Source organism: Mus caroli, unplaced genomic scaffold (genome assembly GCF_978045245.1).
Source record: "Mus caroli unplaced genomic scaffold, Mus_caroli_1 scaffold_17, whole genome shotgun sequence".
Classification (NCBI taxonomy): Eukaryota; Metazoa; Chordata; class Mammalia; order Rodentia; family Muridae; genus Mus; species Mus caroli.
Window position 1 is genome coordinate 53540931 of NW_028227272.1, and position 20025 is coordinate 53560955.

Sequence of the window (20025 nt, forward strand, 5' to 3'; positions counted from 1 at the left end):
TCATTTCGAAGTTGACACCAGCCATGGAGATTATTTTCGCTTTCTTATTCTTAGCTCAGGATATGGTTTTATCTTGCTCAATAGCCTGTCTTTCTTCTCCAGCAATGGATAGCATTTCTGGTTTTTGGATTCTGCATCTGGGAGAGATGCGGCGACTAGTGGAATCACTTTTGGTTTGTTTTATATTGACATCTATTACATAGAATCTAATTAGCTAATCTTTCTCATATGATAATCACCAAGTTAGTGACATAATTGTTTAATCATGCAAGCTTAAGATCCATTGGGGAATAGAATATACATTTTTCATCTCTAAGCTGCGTTTCATCTCTTCAAACGTGGTGAGCGGAGCCAAGGATGCACTTCAAAGAAAGTTTGAAAATAATCAAGGAAACCTAAATATGAGTTTTGAACTTGCATTCTATGTAACTTTGGACACCCTTGCAACTTTTCTGTCTCTTACTGTTCATTTATAAAATAATGCTGTTGTGTTAACATTCATGACAGTCAACTTAGAAACTGGAAGAACAGTATAGTCTCCTCATGTTTGTTTCCAAGCTGTGTCTGCTTCCAACCTTCAATCAAGATTCTCATCTTTCCTCCTTGGAGGTCACGTGTAGACCATTCACGTCACCATCTGCACGATGTCAGAAGCATCTGGGAAGGTTTTTAAAGAAGAGTACTTGCGTGTTTGCAGCCAATTAAATGACTATGATCTTCATAAATACTTTAGACATCATTAAGAGGTCAGCTCTCCTAGTTATGTTTCTAGTCTTCTGCTGTTACTATGTCAAGTACCCGAGATAATCACCTTATAAGGAGAAAGCTTTAGTGTGGCCCAGAGCTTAGAAGTTTGATTCCATAATCACCGAGAGCCATTCTTTAGGGCTATGGTGGGACAGTATAGCAGGCAAGACATTTATGCTGACCTAAAGAGCAGAATGCAAAAGACGAGAAAGGGGAAGAGACTAGGATTTCCTGACTACCCTTTTAGGGTATACTTCCAAAGATTTAAACTCTTCTCATTATCTACTTCCTTGTAATAACTTCTAGTTCAATTATGGGATGAAGACCCAGGCATTCACTCATAGACTTTGGGGAGAGAATTACTCAAATCATAGAACCATATATAATAAAAAAATAGTTTTTTTTTTAATTGAAGATGTTTGATACTTTACAATTAGGAAATGTCAGATGGTTAAGGATATAGACTTACTTACTCTGCTTTGAACTTTATATCATGTGTACAGATATTGAAAGATTTGGCACCCCATAAATAAGCCAACTGCATTAGAATGGGGACATTTTTTGTACCACTATGTTGTGTCGATTCTGGAATCAGAGGCTTTCTTCCTGGAGTCATAACAGACAGAACTTAAAGAAGCAGATGTGACACTCTTCAAGAGCATTTGATTCAAATAGTCACTGTTGCACTCCCTGATGGGGTCCTGTCTTACCCATTTTAACAAAGGTCCCAGGCACTGTGCTGTCTTGTTCTAAGCCCATTAGGTTGAGAAAACAGAAGTTCTTCCCATGATAAACACAATATGCCCAGTCTCATGGAGTAAAGAAAGGACTCAGTGGGGATGTAATTTTATGAGATTTTCGTTCTAGATTTTTTATTTCATTTCCCCTGTTGACCTTGTGTTCAGGGTTCTTCCTTTCCCTGTCTTCTCAGTGCCTTGGATTCACATGATTTTGAAAATTAAAATGCTTACTTCCACATTATTACCCCCATGAGCTTGAGAAGATTCCATTGTCATTCATTAGCATAACTTGTGGTATTTCCCAGATTCAATTAGTTGATCAGAACAACTGTGCTTTCTGTTATATTCCCACCTTAATGGCATCATTAAAAATGTGGGCACCTTTCTATTTGTGTGCTTATGTAAGCATAGGTCTATTACAATATTATATCAAGGGAGTTTACAGTTTATTTATATCTTAAAATATATTACATTATTATATTTAATATTAAATTATGTAATATTAATAATTAGTATAATATTAGTAATAACTAATACAGTATGAAACTGCCATAATAATTTTATTTTCTTATAGGAGGATGTTAATTCATCTGAAAGACATAGTTTTAACTTATTTCTGAAAGAAATGATATAAGTGGCATGTGTATATATGCAGAGATGAAAGTATGTGTCTGCTTGTCTACTTCATTAATCATAGTCAACACCTCCATAACTATATGGCTCCTAGGAAAACTAAAGCTAGGTATCATTGTATAGCATATGTTTTATGTATGGATATATGTGTGAACATGTAGTACGCATGTATGTACACATGTAAACATGTACACCCAAGATCCATAAAGCATTTTCTCTGACTCATGTTTACATGCATGAACAAAAGTCTGTTTTGTAGACAATTTGAAAAGCTATAACATTCTCAAAAAATTTATAAAACATTATATATTTTTTAAAAATCACATTCATAATGACCAGAAATGACTCAGAAAAATATCTTGTTGGCAGTATAAAAGCTAAACCAAAAGGGAAAGGAATAATGTCGTCTTCCTAAGTCATCTTTACACATGCTTTTTACTCGACATCATTTGAAAGGCACTGTACTGGCTGGTTTTGTGTGTCAACTTGACATAGGCTGGAGTTATCACAGAGAAAGGAGCTTCAGTTGGGGAAATGCCTCCATGAGATCCAGCTGTGGGGCATTTTCTCAGTTGGTGGTCAAACGGGGAGGGCCCATCGTGGGTGGTGCCATCCCTGGGCTGGTAGTCTTAGGTTCTATAAGAGAGCAGGCTGAGCAAGCCAGGGGAAGCAAACCAATAAAAAACATCCCTCCATGGCCTCTGCATCAACTTCTGCTTCCTGACCTGGTTGAGTTCCAGTCCTCACTTCCTTTGGTGATGAACAGCAATATGGGAAGTATAAGCTGAATAAACCCTTTCCTCCCCAATTTGCTTCTTGGTCATGATGTTTTGTGCAGGAATAGAAACCCTGACTAAAACAGCATTATGTCTAGAATTAACTGTGTGCTTCCTCCACAGGGAAATCTCGCCCTCGCAAACCCCTCCAGCTGGTGGTGGGTACGTTGACACCGAGTTCTGTCTTCTTGTCCTGGGGGTTCCTCATCAACCCACACCACGACTGGACATTGCCAAGTCACTGTCAAAGTGACAGGTATTTTCCCATGCTGGAATTTTTTTTTTCATTGCTTTTGATGTAGTAACATGTGCATAGGAAAACGCACAAACTTTGGACCCTTTGCATTTACTTATCACCTATTAGCTATATAGTTGGTCTAGGTATGAGGGGTGCATTAATAACTAAGACAGGGACCCTGCCATTGATAGCACTAGGATCTATCTGAGTAGAAAATATGGATATGTTTACCAGCAAATCAGTCAACACAAGGGGAAGGAGCAAATATCAAATGGGCATTATCATACAAAAAGCATAGAGGAATGACCTAAGGAAGTAACGAAGTATATGTTTATGATGTATATATGCATTTACACATGCATACATAAATATATGTATGTATAGTGATATGTGTTTTACATATATATTATCTATATATATGTACAGTGTATGTATGTATGTGTGTGTATCCTTTCAAATAATCTAAAATAGTCTTTATTTCACTCACTAGTAAGCCTATGTCTTATTTTGCTTGGTTGGTTCTTGAAAGTACTTATATTTTTTATGATAATTACAGTTGTTAGTGTATGCCGATGCTGAAAAAGATAAATACATAGAGAGAGGGCCCTACTGTGTAACTCAGGCTGATCTTGATCCTCCTGCCTTTGCCTCCCAAGTATGGATTGTTGATCTGAAATTTGAAGAATGTTTGAAGCAGAAGGCCTTGAAGTCTGCACTCTAATCAAGCTGAGCCACTGTTGCCATCATTGGGGAACATGTAACACGAAAACTGAAGGTTCCCTATTCCAAGACTTCACTGAATCAGAAATTCTGAGTGTCAGTTAAACTATGTGTTTCAAAAAGAATTCCAAATGATTTTGATGTCCACTGATGTTGAGGAGAGCTGGGTTAGGAAGCTGGATGCGCACACACACTGGAGAATTAAGCAGAGATGAAGCGACCGCTTTCTTTGACAAAACAAATGAAAACAGTTATATTTTTATATCACCGCAAATCATTTATCCTTAAACCCAACACTCTGTTTGGCTCTCTCTGTAAATAAGCAATGTGTTAAACACTGAACCATGATCCTAAGTGGCTTATATGTAGTACTTGCTTTTCATAAATATTTACTATGTTAAGTATCAAAATCCAAAAGTTTTGACTGCATGAGTTTGCAAAATTTTCAAGCTTCAAGACTCTTTTTTAAAAATTGGATATTATATTTATTTACATTTCAAATGTTATCCCCTTTCCTGGTTTCCCCTCTGAAAACCCATTATCCCATCCCTCCTCCCCCTGCTTCTATAAGTATGCTCCCCCTTCTACCCACTGACTCCCACCTCACCACCCTGGCATTCTCCTACACTGAGGTATTGAGCCTTTACAGTATCAAGAGCTTCTCCTCCTATTGATGCCAGACAATGCCATCCTCTGCTACATATGCAGCTGGAGTCATGCGTCCCTCCATATGTACTCTATGATTGGTAGTTTAGTCCCTGGGAACTCTAGTGTGTGTGTGTGTGTGTGTGTAGGGGTCTAGTTGGTTGATATTGTTGTTCTTCCTATGGGGTTGCAAACCCCTTTAGCTCCTTCAGTCCTTTCCCTAATGCCTCCATTGGGATCCCTGTGCTCAGTCCAATGGTTTGCAGTGAGCATTTGCCTCTGTGTTTGTCAGACTCTGGCAGAGCCTCTCAGGAAACAGCTATAACACGCTCCTGTCAGCAAGCACTTCTTGGCATCTGTAGTAGTGTCTGATGTCTGTATATGGGATGGATCCCCAGGTGGGGCAGTCTCTGGATGGCCTTTCCTTCAGTCTCTGCTCCACACTTTGTCCCCATTTTTGCTTCAAGACACTTAAAAAGATTTTTTAAGTTCTTGTTTAAATATACTAGAAATTATTTCAAATTTGAGAAAGTTTGCATTTCTACTTTAAAGTTAAAAGGTGAGGTATAATTTAAACACAGTAAAAATCAATAAAACATATACAGTTCAAGTTATAAATATATGACATATATTTGATAACATTAAGAAATAGAATATAGTTTCTATTCTCTGCACCTTGGGCAACTGTAAGTCTCTGTGTTCATCACCATCTACTTCAAATCGATGTTTTTGTGATGAGGGTTGGGAGATGCCCTAATCTGTAGGTATAAAGGTTAATCATTAGGAGTCTGTATAATACTATATCCATTTCACAGCCTACTAAGTTCTTGACGAGGGCCCCTATGACTTATCCAGCCTAAGGTTTGTGGCCCAGTAATGATGCCAGGTATGGGTTTCATCTTGTGGCATGAGACTTAAATCCACCAGAATGTCATTGGCTACTTCCATGATGTTCATTCCACAATTACACTGGTGAACATGTCTTGCCAGGCCAATCATTACTATAACCCTCAGGGATCACAGATAAGATGGTGATGATTTTCTCCTCTGGTAGCATGTATAGCACCTTCAAATACCATGAAAGCAAGCCAGTAGGGTAAGGATGAAACTTCCAGGTTGGGACCAGCTTGATTTCTCTGTGTTCTATGACTCCAGCAACAGGGTCTTATTGTCAAGTTCTGGGAGGTAACAAAGAACAGTAGCAATGTTTGGGTGTCTATGGGAGCTCACTGGGCAACATCCAAAAGAAGAAACCCTTTCCTTACTGTGGAAATTTTATCTACTAGCCTGTGATGTCTAGAAACAATGTTGAGCTGCAGGTAGGAAGTGAGAGTGGTTCTAGTTGTGGGCTGGGGCTGAAACATATTGTAGGCAATTCTCAAAAGAACTAATTTAAATAGAGAGAAAATAAATAAAGAGAATTCTAGAAAGTACCCTCCCCCCCCCACCCCAAGCATCATCCGGTTTGATTTTCAGTCCCTATAGATTAGTTTTGCCTCCCCTAGAAACCTGTATAAATGGAATAACATTGTAAAGGAGGGATGGTCTGTCTTCATTCTTCCAGCATGCTTTTGAACTGCATTTCTAACACTGCAGGTATCAAAGTCTATTTCTTTTTTGTTCCTGAGTAGCATTCCATTATGTGAATATCCTAGCTCATTATATATTCTTCTGATGGTGGGTACAAGAATCATGTTGATAGGGATGGAGAGATAGCCCAGAGGTTCAGAGCCCTGGCTGCTCTTCCACAGGAACAGGTTTTAATCCCCAGCAAACACATGATGTTCACAACCATCTTAACTCCAGTTCTAGAGGATCTGGTACCTCTTTTGGCCTCCAAGGGCACTGCATACACATGACACACATGCATACATGCAGGCAAAATACCAATACACAGAAAATAAAAATTTTTAAAAGTGTTGATGAGTCAGGCATGGTGGCGCATGCCTTTAATCCCAGCACTTGGGAGGCAGAGGCAGGCAGATTTCTGAGTTCGAGGCTAGCCTGGTCTACAGAGTGAGTTCCAGGACAGCCAGGGCTACACAGAGAAACCCTGTCTCGAAAAACCAAAACCAAAGAGAGAGAGAGAGAGAGAGAGAGAGAGAGAGAGAGAGAGAGAGAGAGAGAGAGAGAGAGAGAGGATGATGACTTTATGACTATAGAGTCTATGTACATTTTTTATATATATAAGACTTTGCTTATACAAGTTAATCTCTCTTAGGACAAAAAGTACATCAAATTGGAATTGCTGCATTGAAGGAATGTTTGCAGGATGTCTTCATCTGTACGTGCTGTAAACCCTCCTCAGGGTTATGTATTACAGCATTTTCCATCGTGTAGCTCTCCTGGTGTAGTGTTGACCCATGGGTTACACTCAACCTGCCTGTCCCTTGCACTAGGGATAGCTGAGCACAGCATGTGAGCTTTTATGCTGTATGATTATTTTTGTAGGATTCTATTCTTGTCTAAACTGTGCTTGAAATGAAATAACTTTTAAAGTTGCTGCAAGTTCCCCAAAAGTGCCTTTTAAATTAGTCTGAAATTAGATTTTCCTTCAGATGCCCATGGTTCACAAGGGATAAAATAGCATGGGGATGAGGATTTCCAAAACTGTTCTTAAAAAATAACTTTAAGATGTTTCAAAGAATCTGAAATATTCCTTATTTTACCCACCACTAAGCCTGAGACTTATTTTACTTGGAAAATACACTCTTGAAAGTGCATATTTGTTTTACAATAATTCCAGTTTTTAGAGGAGTAATCCAGTGTGCCAACACTGAGAAAATAATGTGTGGGGTTTTCTTTCCTTAAAAAAAAAAAAAGCGAGAAGAGGAATGAGGGAGAGACTAAGAAGGAAAGCAGTCTGATACTCTTACAGCAGAATGCAGTTCGGTTTTAATGGTTGCTCAGCTTGCTTGATGGATCCTTGAAATGACATGTTCCACCGGGATCAGTAGCAGCCAAGGGGAATTCTTGAAGCATGTGGAGCAACTGTCCTCTAGTGTCTAGCGACTTTCCTTTATTTATGCTTCAGTAATACTGACCTTTCCATGAAGAATTTATCTACACTTGGTTCTGATGGACAAAGGTTGCCATGGTTGGCAGCAAAGACAAAGAATTTAGAGAAGGTCAGTCATAGCAGATGGCAGATCATCTTTATACAGGCCATGGACTCTTTAAACTCATCTGCCTTAGACCTTCAATACATCTCACCCATCCTCTGACTCACCAATTCTGGCCCTGCCCTTGCCGTTAAAGAAGTGTAGCCATGTATATCAAATCACAGTATTTAAAATTCTGCACTAAGTAAAGTGTTCAAAACGTTTAGTAAGTAAAATAATTACATCTTTTCAAATCTGAGTTGGCAAATTAGGCACCTGGTAAGATATAACTTGGAGAAGAACTAGAGAGTCATGGGTGAAAAGGAATATTTTAAGTACTTGTGGATTCTCTTTCTGTAGGCCTCTTTGCTCCCAGGTCAGCACAGTTAGTAATGAGCTGACATTCTAAAGCTTGTGTTGTGTTTGAGAAAAAAACAAGTAGTGCTTATATAAAAGCGCTGGAAATAGTGTTCACATTGTAAACACCCAAATGCATCTACCAGAACTGCAAATAATTTAAACAGACTTGGAGAGATGAACTCTCATATATTTGTGCCATATTTTATGAGATTAGACCAATCTACTAGGTCAGAATAAGCAATAACAGCTAAAGGGGATAATTATATCTTGAAAATTGTAAGACTAATGTAGTTGAGGTTTTCTTTCAGCAATGCCTTCTTTATTTCATTTTATTTTTATTGGTTATTTTATTTATTTACATTTCAAATTGTATCTTCTTTCCCAGTTTCCCCTCTGCAAACCCCCATCCTATCCCCCTCCCCTACTTTTATGAGGGTGCTCCCCCACCCACCTACCCACTTTCTCTTCACCACCCTAGCATTCCCCTAATGCTGGGGCATCAAGCCTTCACAGGATCGAGGGCAGCAATTCCTTCTTAAGGGTTGCTTTGAGTCCTTTTGGAAGAACTGAGTTATAAAAACATTTAACATTGGTTTCTAGAAATCTCCATTATCCCATGCAAAGAATGCACCAGGCAAGCTGTTCCCTTGTGCCTCGATGTTGGGCTTTCCATAGCAAAGCTCTGGCTTGGAAGCCTTGTGTTCTGTATTCATGGGCTCTCATTTCTATTCTTGCTTGCATACAGTCTTTCTGGGTCTCCTGTGATTTTTGGATACTTTTCATAGTTCATGCTGAAAAGTTTTTATGCTGTATTCATGGGTTTGTGCTCAACAGGTTTCAATGGAAGAAGGTAACATTGGTTCTCAATTTACCTAAGACCAACAGAGAACTTTCCAAGCTGACGTAGAGGAAGTGATAAGATTGGATTTTTTAAATCTGAAATTTGTTTTCACATTAATTGCTCCTTTGTCTTCCCCATTCTTCCAGCTTGCCAAAACTTTCAAGATTACTTTATCAGCACTTTTCCAGATTATTAAAAATTTATAATGTACTCATTTGCCTAAAATTTCATATTTCAGTTGCTTATTAGTATAAAATTAGAGTTCTTTCTTTTGATCATTCAAGAGTGATATTAACTTTTATTATTGTGATTTCCTTTTGCTCCTAGACTTCCTGAGAAGTGGGTATTTCCCCTGTCTGTGGATTCTCACTTGATTGAACTTTGAGTTTGTGGCTCATCTTAGTGATCTGTGGCAGTAGGGCCCATGTCCCTAGGCCGGCAGTAAACATGAGCTATCCAGTTAAGCAGGAGACTCTCCTTACTTTCCGTTCTGTGTCACTATTACCTCAAAAGAACCTAACAAAATTGAGCTGATACCTTTCTTCTAGAAACATCATCTGACTTCTCTTACTACTTTGGGATGTATTGCAGTTCTCCTTTTATACTAATTTTAATATTTTTTTTGTATGTCATTTTTTTAGTGTCTAAAGGCCCCAGGTCACACTGGTTTTGCTTAAGAGAAGTACTCATATCTGTGTCCTAATCTTTTGCTTCTCTGTTCCCCCATATACGATCCCAACCAAAGCATTTCTTTACACTCCATATCATGACAGCAGCATGCTGGCCAGGTTCTTTGGCTGTTTTCCATACCTTAGTCCCCCAGACCTTCAATAATGCTGGGCAAATCTAGACTGATCACTGTCAACTTGTCCTCCGTTTCAAATTTACCTTTACTTCTGCTCACATCTCTCTCCTCTAAGAATCACGCTTCTGACTTCAGTACTCCTGATTATATTTCTTCTTTCATCCTTTAAGCTTTGAGTCTCTTCTCTTTTCCAGTTGCTCCTTCATGACCGCTGGTTTCCCGCCTATTGCTTGCAAATAGACTCAAGATTTGCATAGCCAGGCTTGCCCCAAGAAAACAAGTCTCAATTCTGTTCTGTCTTCCATATTTCTTTTCAACCTCCATTCTTAATCCTGAGGCTACTCTTATATTCTTGATTTCTGCATCATCGCTATCCCTTCTCACTGGTTCCTTCCCCCTTCCTACTGTCTCACCAAATCTTCTTAGTCACCAGTGAGCTATTAATTACTAAATCCAGTAGAATTTTATCTTCTCTATAGAATTATTGGCCAGATGATCAGTTAGAAAATTACCCACAAGCATTCAAAAATAATATACTTGCCCTTAGATATTTTGTAAGAATAGAAAGATGAGTGTAAGAGAAATAACATATGGAAACATACATGAATCTGATCAAAAGATTAGACATGAAGGTAGAAGAGACTTGCAAGTTCACAGAAATGTGGGCTATGCAGACGACTCAAGGACAATTTTAAGGTAGACCTGAAACTTATGTAAGTTTAGAGCATTCATTGTATTTTATCATTAGATTTAAGTCTGCTAAAGATGCCATACTCCAGAGTAGAAAGGGACGTGGATATTTTTATCATTAAGAAGTAGAAGAAAGTAGGTTATGCTTATAGTGAAATACAATGACAGGGTTCAGAGACTGTTGAGTTTATTGTTGCTTTGGTAGGTCTCAAAACACCTCCACAATTTCCTTGGAAGATCAAAGCAAAAGTTGATGTGCTTACAAAGTAAGAAACTTGGATAAATTACCAAGGAGGTTACTTTGGAGAAAAGGGGGTTGTATATTATCTCCTGAAATTACCGCAAAGGAGGTAGGGCTGCACAAGGAGGACAGAGCATGGGCAGAATCTCTGGGGGTGGGGCTACAGTCACTATAAAGAACATTAGCAAAGGGGTGTTAGGAGGAATCCTTAGTTACAGAGTAGGGAACATTATATAGGTCCCATGTTTTGGGAAATAACAGTTGTGTCAAAATGCAACTCTTGCTGTAAAAGCATAGTCTACAGCGTAACTAATGATGGGAGAGTTTGCAAGGAATACATTAATTTTTATGTTTTCTACTTTCCCCCTAAGTATGGTTCACTGCCAGCTGCTACATCATAAATTTAGATTTTTTTCTTTTTGCCTCAGGGAGGGTTTTAGAATAGAATATCCAATCTGCTGCTGAAAAAAATGTATGAAGAGTCTCAAAAGGTTCCAAACTTTTTGAGACAATTTATTCCTATGAAGAAAAAGCCCCTGTTAGGCCATGCTATTGTTGGCAGTGGGATTATGGTCAAGCCACCGCCTACTTTTGAAGGTCCTATGATGATTTTTTTTTAAAGAGGCTTTTATTGCGTAGCCCAGGGTGGCCCGGGGTAGCCCTCATGATCCTCCAGTTTAGTGCTTTGATTACAAGTGAACATCGCTATGCTCCAGCTTGCTGTCTGTACTTTAAAAGACCCATTGCCTTCCTAGATGGTTGTGCTCAAACTTAATCATCCACAAAAATCTCACAGAAGCAACATTTGACTCTGAGTGTTCTCAGACAATGAGGAGAATGTTGGCTATGCATTAAGGTGAATATATAGTAAAAGAACAAGTTTGTTTTTTTTTTTTTTTTAAGCCTTGAGCAGTACTAAACTGATTCTTCTCTGACTCTGGGTCATTTAATGTTTGCTTTCCTTTCCTTTTGCCAAGCTGCAGAGCAGAAAGGGAATTTAGAGCAGACCAGAAAGTATAGCTTAGGACTCAGAAAAGAGGATGAAGGATTTGATTGTCATCCAGCTGGAGTTGCCCCAGGGCCTCTTCTAATTCCATAAAGTCTTGCTTTGCTAAGGCTTTATTGACAGACAAACTGAAATCAACAAGAATATGAAGTCTTCTGAAACACAAGTTTTTATTATGCTTTGCCTCAGCTTGTGACAAGCTTAGGGAAATGGTTTGTTTTGTTTCGTGGGCCTCAGGAAAAGTGAATTTGCAAAATGTAAGTATAAACCCAATAGCTTAAATTGTTCTTTGCTGATGTTTGAAAAACTTTGCTGAGAGCACTGGCAATCTAATTTTAAAATGACCTGAGGAGAAGCTCGGCATCTATCCTGCACAATCTTAATGAAGCACCTGTGGCGTGTCAGGTTATAAAGCGGTGCCCACTCTTAAGAGCCCAGAGTTTGTTTTAAAGTCAAGAAGAATTTACTACACTACTTCCAGAATAACGCCTTCTCTCTTCTGTAAAACTTGGAAGCTGCCTACCTTATTCACTTTTCAATTTATATAGTGCTGAGAAAGGCCAGCTTGAATGTTACAGAGGAAGGGAGGCACAGCGGCTTGTATACATCAAGAATTTGGTATAAGAGAGGGTGTTGTAATTGAAACAGATGAACATTACAGGATGAATGGTTTGTAATGTGAAGCTGAGGGTCTTTGAAGACCATGGAGCATTCTCTCCTATTGTCTTCATTGGCAGGCTATACAGCACTAAACTGATTAGAAAGCTTTGGGTCTGTCCCCAGCAGGTCAGCTAGAAATGGGATCTTGATTCATACCTGGTGTTAAGTCCTCAGGAATATATTCCATGGGGGGGGGCGGGTTGTAAGGTCTCATATGCTTTGATTTTAGCTTCTCAGCATTTCTCTAAGGTCCCTTAAGAGCTAGGAAGGGGTGGAAAGAAGGACGACAACAAAAATCCCATGCAGCATGCTTGTCAAGTGATGCATTTCATAAAACATTGTTGAGATTTTGACTTATAAGACACAGAGGACTCATATCCTATAACATTGGTTACTGGTAGCAATAAGCACTCTGGCTGGAAGAGCCATCTTCACTCATTGGGTTCTTTGCTATTTTGGAAAGGAGGATTGGAGCCCAAGATTAGTTTTTGCTGGAAAAAAGCAAGTTAATGACTGGCTGCAAGCATGTCCAGGCTTTGAAACTACTAAGAATGTAAGCTGCATATACAAAGACTCTCCCTTCTCTTCTGACTTGATGGACCTGGGATCTGGGCACATATTCTCCCCCACATACACTTAGGTTTAACCTTTGGCTTAATAGCTCCTGGCACTATCTGAAACTCCTGTGACTTTTAAACAAAGGTTCTGCCTTCTTTTGCTCTGCAAAGTCTACAACATATGTTCAATCCGGGTCCCCACTTCTTAAGATTCTAGGCAAATGTACTTTATCATCCAGAATGTGTGCCTAGAGAAGATAGTGAATGTTAAAGTAAACTTAGTCATCAGTGGGGATCTGGTAAATGCATTGAGCCTGAGTAAAGGAGTGACCTTAAAATCCTAAATAAAACCAGTTAATCTGAATCTTAGTTAATTTAGCTTTAAAAGGTGTGGAGTAGGGGAATCACTCTAAATTTTGAGAAAAAATAAAAGTAATTTAAAAGCTCTAAAATAGCATGCATGCATGCATACATACATATATGCATATATATTTATCTTGATGGTTTCCATCATCATATATGCAACAACTATTTTGTTATATTGGCTTAAAATATTTATTTAAAAATATAAAGGAATCAATTATCTGTCAGGATCACCTCTGATACCAGCTATCTCTTTGCTTGCTCACTAGTAATCAAAGCTCAACTGTAAATATGATATTTTCCCCCATCTGTTACCTCTTTATAATACTAGGAATAATATGGAAAATTTTATGTTCATAATTCTATAAATGATGTGAACCAATATACTACATTTTGCAGTTTTATTTTTTGCTATATCAGTTTATTCTCTTCGGTCTGTAGACTAGTGCAAAACTTGCTCTCCCAACCTGCAGCCTGGCTTACTGTAAGGGGAGTTAAAACCATACCCAGTGCAGGTTTCTTTGGTTTGTGGTTCTACTACTATCCAAGGTAAAGATCACCAGCTGGCAATTCTAGGAAAGCCCCACGATGGTTTACATTCATAAAACTAGATTAATAATTTCTACCATTCAAGATATCCTTTAGATCGTTACATGAGACAGTTAAACCTGCAAAGCCTAGTGCTGGAGATCGTCTTACTATGACATCTAAACTGGAGCACTGAGCGGCTTGAAGCAATATGTAAATATGATGTTAAATGTATGCTTTACAGTCTTACTGTACATTTAGCTTAACTATTAATTTTGCTTGTTAAATTAAAAATAATTGTGTTTTACTCTTAAAAGGTAGCCCTGTATATACCATAAATGCTCAGGTTTGTCTTTTACCAAATTGGAAAATATTACTTTTAATACGCTCTCCATGGAATAAGAAGGCTTGAATTCTTCAAATAGGGAAAAGACCACACTATTTATAATACTTTGTTTCTGTTCTCTATGCAGGAAAGGGATGGATAGCTAGCATTTTTCTCTTTCATGTTCCTAAGTAGCTAATAAGTGTAGTGAGAATTCTGAGGTTGTGTTGGCACCCAATCATGCTGCTACATGGCAAACTGACTTCAAAATTAAAATTTACAACAAAAGCACAGATTTTCTTAAACTTAAAAAAAAAAACAGAACGGTTCAATATTTAATATAGTCAACTGACTGAAGTCTCATGTGTGTTTAGAAGTTTGAGGGAGTAGGATTGACAACTTGGCAATTAACAGCTCTTACTGCCCTATCACAAGGACCAGAGTTTAGGTCCCAGCATGGATGTAACAAGCCACATATTCCACAAGCACCCGTAATCCCAGGCCTGGGAGATACAGCAATGCTTTCTGGGTCCTGTGTACACACAGACACACAAGTACCTGTATACACAGTGCACACCAATATGTGAATATAAGCCTAAGCAAAATGAACCTTAGAAACTTGCACTTGTATTTTTCATATCACCGTGTTTTCATTTTTCATTTTCATATTTTCATTATTCAACAGATTTTATACAATTCGATATAGAGAAAAAGATAAAGAAAAGAAATGGATTTTTCAACTCTGCCCAGCTACTGAAACAATTGTGGAAAATCTAAAGCCCAACACAGTTTATGAATTTGGTGTGAAGGACAATATAGAAGGTGGAATTTGGAGTAAGATTTTCAATCATAAGACTATTGTTGGAAGTAAGTATTTATTTGGTCCAATAAAGTATTTTTTAATTCTTTTTTTTTTTTGGTCTGGCTTAAATGGTTTCACTAGCTGTGTAATATAAGTTCACTTTCAGTTATTTTCAATAGCTTACATGTTCTAGTATTTTAAAAATACAAAGTAAATAGAATTTATTTATCACTATAATGTGCTTTTTAAAAATAAACAATGAACGGTGTGATGTTTCCAGCTATATCACTGTAGTACTTTAAAAGATATATTTGACCTATACACAGCAGCTGAGCTGAACAAATAAAATGTCAATATGTGTAAACATCACATGGGAAAGTAAGCCAGTAGAGTGAACACAGCCTACCTGAGGCTCGAACTTCTCTTCCTTACCTTTGTGCTCACACATCATTGGAGTTAATATCGGAAATGATAGTAAATGAAACAAAAAAAGATCATGACCATGAATTGTCCCCACAGTGAGCTAGAACTGATTAAGGAGCAGAAATAATAAAGGTAATGACATTTCCTTCTTATTTGCAGGTAAAAACAAAGTAAATGGGAAAATCCAAAGCACTTATGACCAGGTCCACTCAGTGGTAGGTGCCAATTTATTAAGATTTTTCTTTAAAGATAATGTAATTGTGTTTCTACTTAGAGGAAGGGAACAGCCCTGCTATGAGATACCAAGATTATCTACTGGACACTGGGGAAAATGCCTAATGATTTAGGAATTAGCTGCTTTTTTTTTTCTTGCAAATAATAAACATATGCTCCTAAACCCTTCCTAACTTGTTTAAAGCTCTACAATTTAGAGACTTGATGTAGTCATTCTAGTATTTGTATATTTTAGAATGTTTTGAGATTTTGTTCATTCTGCCTTGTGAATATTCTTTAAAGATGTGTTCATTTAGTGTGTGTGTGAGAGAGGGGGTGGTGGGGGAGAGAGATTATGCATGTATACCGCATGTGCACAGGTACCTGTGGAGGCCAGAGGGCATCATATTCCCTGGAACTGAGGTAAGGGCAGCTGTGAGACACATAACTCAGAATTCAGTCCAGGTCCTCTGGAAGAGCAGCAGTTGTTACTAAACACAAAACTTTCAGAGCTGACTGATAGCTACATGTCCCAGGTATATTGATAAAGTTCAAATATTTTTATGTTTTGAAATGATGAAACAACCAGCTTGGTTTTGAAATGTGCCCAACCTCCAGTCAGCTCTATAAATGTTTGTATGTTTTGAGTGTAACAGTTTCCCACCTCCAACACTTACATATTTTTTTTTAGATTTATTTATTTATTATATATAAGTACACTGTAGCTATCTTCAGACACTCCAGAAGAGAGCATCAGATCTCATTATGGATGGTTGTGAGCCACCATGCGGTTGCTGGGAATTAAACTCAGGATTTCTGGAAGAGCAGTCGGTGCTCTTAACTGCTGAGCCATCTCTCCAGCCCTCACAGAAACTCTTAGCTCTTCACACCATCACCATTTTCTCTCAGCTCAGTAAATGGTCCTCACAAATCATCTTATCAGTTATGTATGATGGGAGGCATGGTTAAAGTCATCAGTGAGAGAGATGGCTTGTATTTCACATCACATACTCAGGTATAAGGTCAAAGGTGCCACTTTATTGAGCAGGTAGAAGAGGCACTGGGGTGAGAGAATGAGAATTTGTACTGACTTGAGTTGCCATGTGTTGGAATTATACAGCTTGAGAAGGAGCCCTTCAGTCAAATGAACATAAAGGGGGCTTAGTATGATTTTTTCTCATTTTTCTAATGAGATAACATGGACCCTGCTAGTCCCTTCTCTCTTATTCCCCGACTCCCTTATCCTGGGAATGGTTCCTTTTTACTTTCTTTCCACCTGTACCTCTAGGTTGTTTACTGTCATCTGAAGATTTGGAACTAAGAGCCTCCAATGAGAAAGACTATACCATGTTTATTTTTCTGGGTCTGGGTACCTAACTGAATATAGTCATTTCTAGTTCCATCCATTTACCTGCGAAGTTCATGATTTCTTTTCTTCTCCACAGCTGAATTGTATTTTATAGTGCGTGCGAAGCACATTTTCATTATCAGTTTGTCAATATCAGGATATTGGGGTGTCTCTATTTCCTGCCTATTGTAAATAGAGGGGCAACGAACATGGCTGGTTGAGTATCTGTGGCGTCATTTGGGTACATATGCCACAGAGTTAGCATAACGGGATCATATGGTAGACTTGTATTGAGCATACTGAAATCCTCCACATTGATCTCCACAGCAGCTGGACCAGTTTGCAGTCCCACTAACAGTGAATGAAGGCTCCCTGTTTTCAGGCATTTGGCAGTTGTTTTGGTGATCTCTATTCTGACTGGAATAAGATGGCATCTCAATGTCGTTTTGATTTGCATTTTCCTAATTGCTGGGGACAATGAAAAAATTTTTAAAAAATAATCTCAGTAGTATGCTTTTTATAAAATCAACTACAGCAGATTTTTATATAATTGGATACTCCAGATTTTGTTGCATATGTGTTTAAGATAGTGATGACTTCTTACTTATTTGTTCCCTGATGAGAATAACATGCCCTTTATTTTTTCTGAGCAGCCTCAGTTTGATTTAGTCTTCCCCCTCAGACCATAGGATAGTGATGCTTTTTCCTGGCCCCCTTTGACTGGAACTCTTTTCTTCATCTTTTCGCTCTAACTGTGTACTGATTTTTAAAACTAAAGTGTGTTTCTTGTAGACAATGGATAGATGGATTTGTTTCCCTTTATCCGTTTAGGCAGCCAGTGTCTTTTGATTGTAGAACAATTTTATATGTGTTTAATTTTATATGTATTGATTGCAGTCATGCTGGAATGCGTCACTCTAAGCTCTTCAGCTTTCCCACGGTCCAGTAAGAACTCAGCTGTTCTTCTGATGGGTTTTCCTTTATGATGTGACCTGTGCTGATTCTCTTGTCACTTCAGTACTCTTTGTCTGTTCTACATGTTTCTGGTCTATGCCATTGATCTGGAATCTCCTCCCTTACCTGTTCCTAGAATTTGAGGATTGTTTCACGGTTCCCACAGTTTTTGTGTGTTCCTTTCCTGTAATTTAAAGTTTTTTTTTTCATATTCTTTGCTCATTTCATGTAGATTCTCTACTTCTGCAAGTCCTGATGTTTTTATCTGCTGCTTAATTCACGCTGCTTGTAAGCTTTTCCCTTGACTTTTCTAGTTGGGTTATTGGGGTTTTTAAATCCCATCTTTACTTCTGTTCAAGTCATCTTTAATATTTCTCTATTTTAAAATTCCATTTTAAAATTCTGTATTGCCTCCATCATTTGCATCAGCTCTATGTTTGTGGTTTTCAGGCAACACTGGGTTGTTTTTTTCTTTAAGTTTATTGAGCTGCATCTCTGTGTCTTCTTTACACCCATTGAATTCCTTGATGGAGTTTGTGGTTGTTCTTTTAAATTCTGTGTCTTGAGATTCATCTGGTAATTGTTGTGAGGACGAATTCTAGGACTGGTAGAATTTGTTGGGAGACACTGCCTTGCTCTTTTACAATGAGATCTAGACATGAGGACCTCTTCTGCTCTTTATGTGTCTGATATGGACAGAGCTGGTTGGAGCAGGACACAGGATGTGAAGGATAGTTTGAGCCTAAAAGTTAGATATGTCTTAGTTCGAAGGAAGTCATATGGACATGGGTCTGCATTGATGTGTAGGAGATGCATCTATATGCAACCTGAAGTCTGTGACATTATTTTCTATGAATTGCCTAACTTAAATTATGTGATCATTGACTTACTCAGTTTCCAGGTTATAGGCATTTTTATTTTTTGTAATTGACTTTTAATTTGAAATAATTAAAATGCCTATTAACAGGTCAGATTTTTAACTTTTTAAGGGCCTTTGGTATGAATGGGCAAATTTTCTTTCTAAGATTATCCCAGCTTATGATCTTACAAGTAGATAACAAGAGTTTATCCTGTTTATCAACAGTGTGTATTTGTATTAGTAACATCTGGCTAATATAACAGCTTAATAGTTATATTAATTTCTGTATCTGCGAGGGCTGATAGAGTGGTACTATCTCTGCTTTCATTTTCCATTTAGTGGTCACTAGCTGTGGATTTTTTTTAGCTGAGAATTGTGTGAATTTTTTCCTGCCCAGGTTTAAGACTTTATGGACTAAAGGATCCTTTGTGATATCATCTAGAAATATTTTTCTAACATTTGCTATCAACTTTGTTAGTGACAATTGTCAAAATAGTCACACCTTAAAATGTGCTTCATCTAATAGACTTTCATCTTATCTTCAGTTGTGTTATAATTTCCAAAGCCTTTCCCTCTGCAGACAACTGATAAATGTATACCTCGCTTTTTAATTTTAGCTTTTTGCAATAATTGAGCACCAATCTTTGGATTTTCCTTTCCTATTGCATACAGCAAGGTTCTGCATTTTTCTAAGAGACCAGTCGGCTTACTAGAATAGCTTGAAGCCATGAGTCTCAAAAGTGTCTTTGGTTTTGTCTTTCTGGAGTCGAGAAAACCTAACCTGCGACATTGCACCCGAGGAACAGTAGGGATGCAGTTCCCATTTCATTCTCTTGTAGAACATTCTTCATCATTTGTTGTAAATGTTTCCCTAGGGATCAAATCTTACCCCATACCCTCTTGTCTGTCTTGCCTAATCTTCATGTGATTTAATGATGTCATCTCTTTCATTCCCTATTTTTCAACTACCATATGCCAATCATTTTTATTTATTTTTGACAGAATACTTCATGTAGGATACGTTACTAGTGAGGTTGGGAACAATGATTGGGACTTTGCCACAACCGAATTGATTTCTTCTTTCTTTTCATAAGCAGCTGTGATTAGGGCTGGGAAGGAACTTCCTGCATCTGTGACACAGAGCCAAAGTTGTATCACTTCCAGCTGTGAGGTGGAGCACCCCCAAATCCAGCCAGCTGTGATGAGCTGTACTTTAAAACTCTTGGTTATTTCCAAAGGAAAACCCAAGTTCATTGAAAAGCTGCTTCAAAGCTCTGTGATACTCTCTTTATGAGCATCCTCCAAATAACAGAAAAGTGTCTCATGAGCTGATTTCTGTGCTCTTAGGCAACCTGAGACACGGAAAAGCTCAAAGGACTCATGCAGGACTGCCTTTGGCCATAATGTGGTCACTTAGAATCTATTCTGAAGTTGAATTAATATTTCAGAT

At 38.1% G+C, this 20025-nt stretch overlaps 1 protein-coding gene across 7 annotated transcripts in view; it reads left to right on the plus strand.

Moving 5' to 3' along the window:
* Positions 1-20025, plus strand: part of Abi3bp (ABI family member 3 binding protein) — a 217080-nt gene that overhangs the window by 78860 nt on the left and 118195 nt on the right. For all 7 annotated transcript variants that reach the window (XM_085832338.1, XM_085832334.1, XM_085832336.1 and 4 more), the window contains exons 4-6: positions 3020-3152; positions 14662-14843; positions 15361-15416. In XM_085832338.1, coding sequence (XP_085688464.1) covers positions 3020-3152; positions 14662-14843; positions 15361-15416 — 371 coding nt within the window. The remainder of the gene's footprint in view (positions 1-3019; positions 3153-14661; positions 14844-15360; positions 15417-20025) is intronic.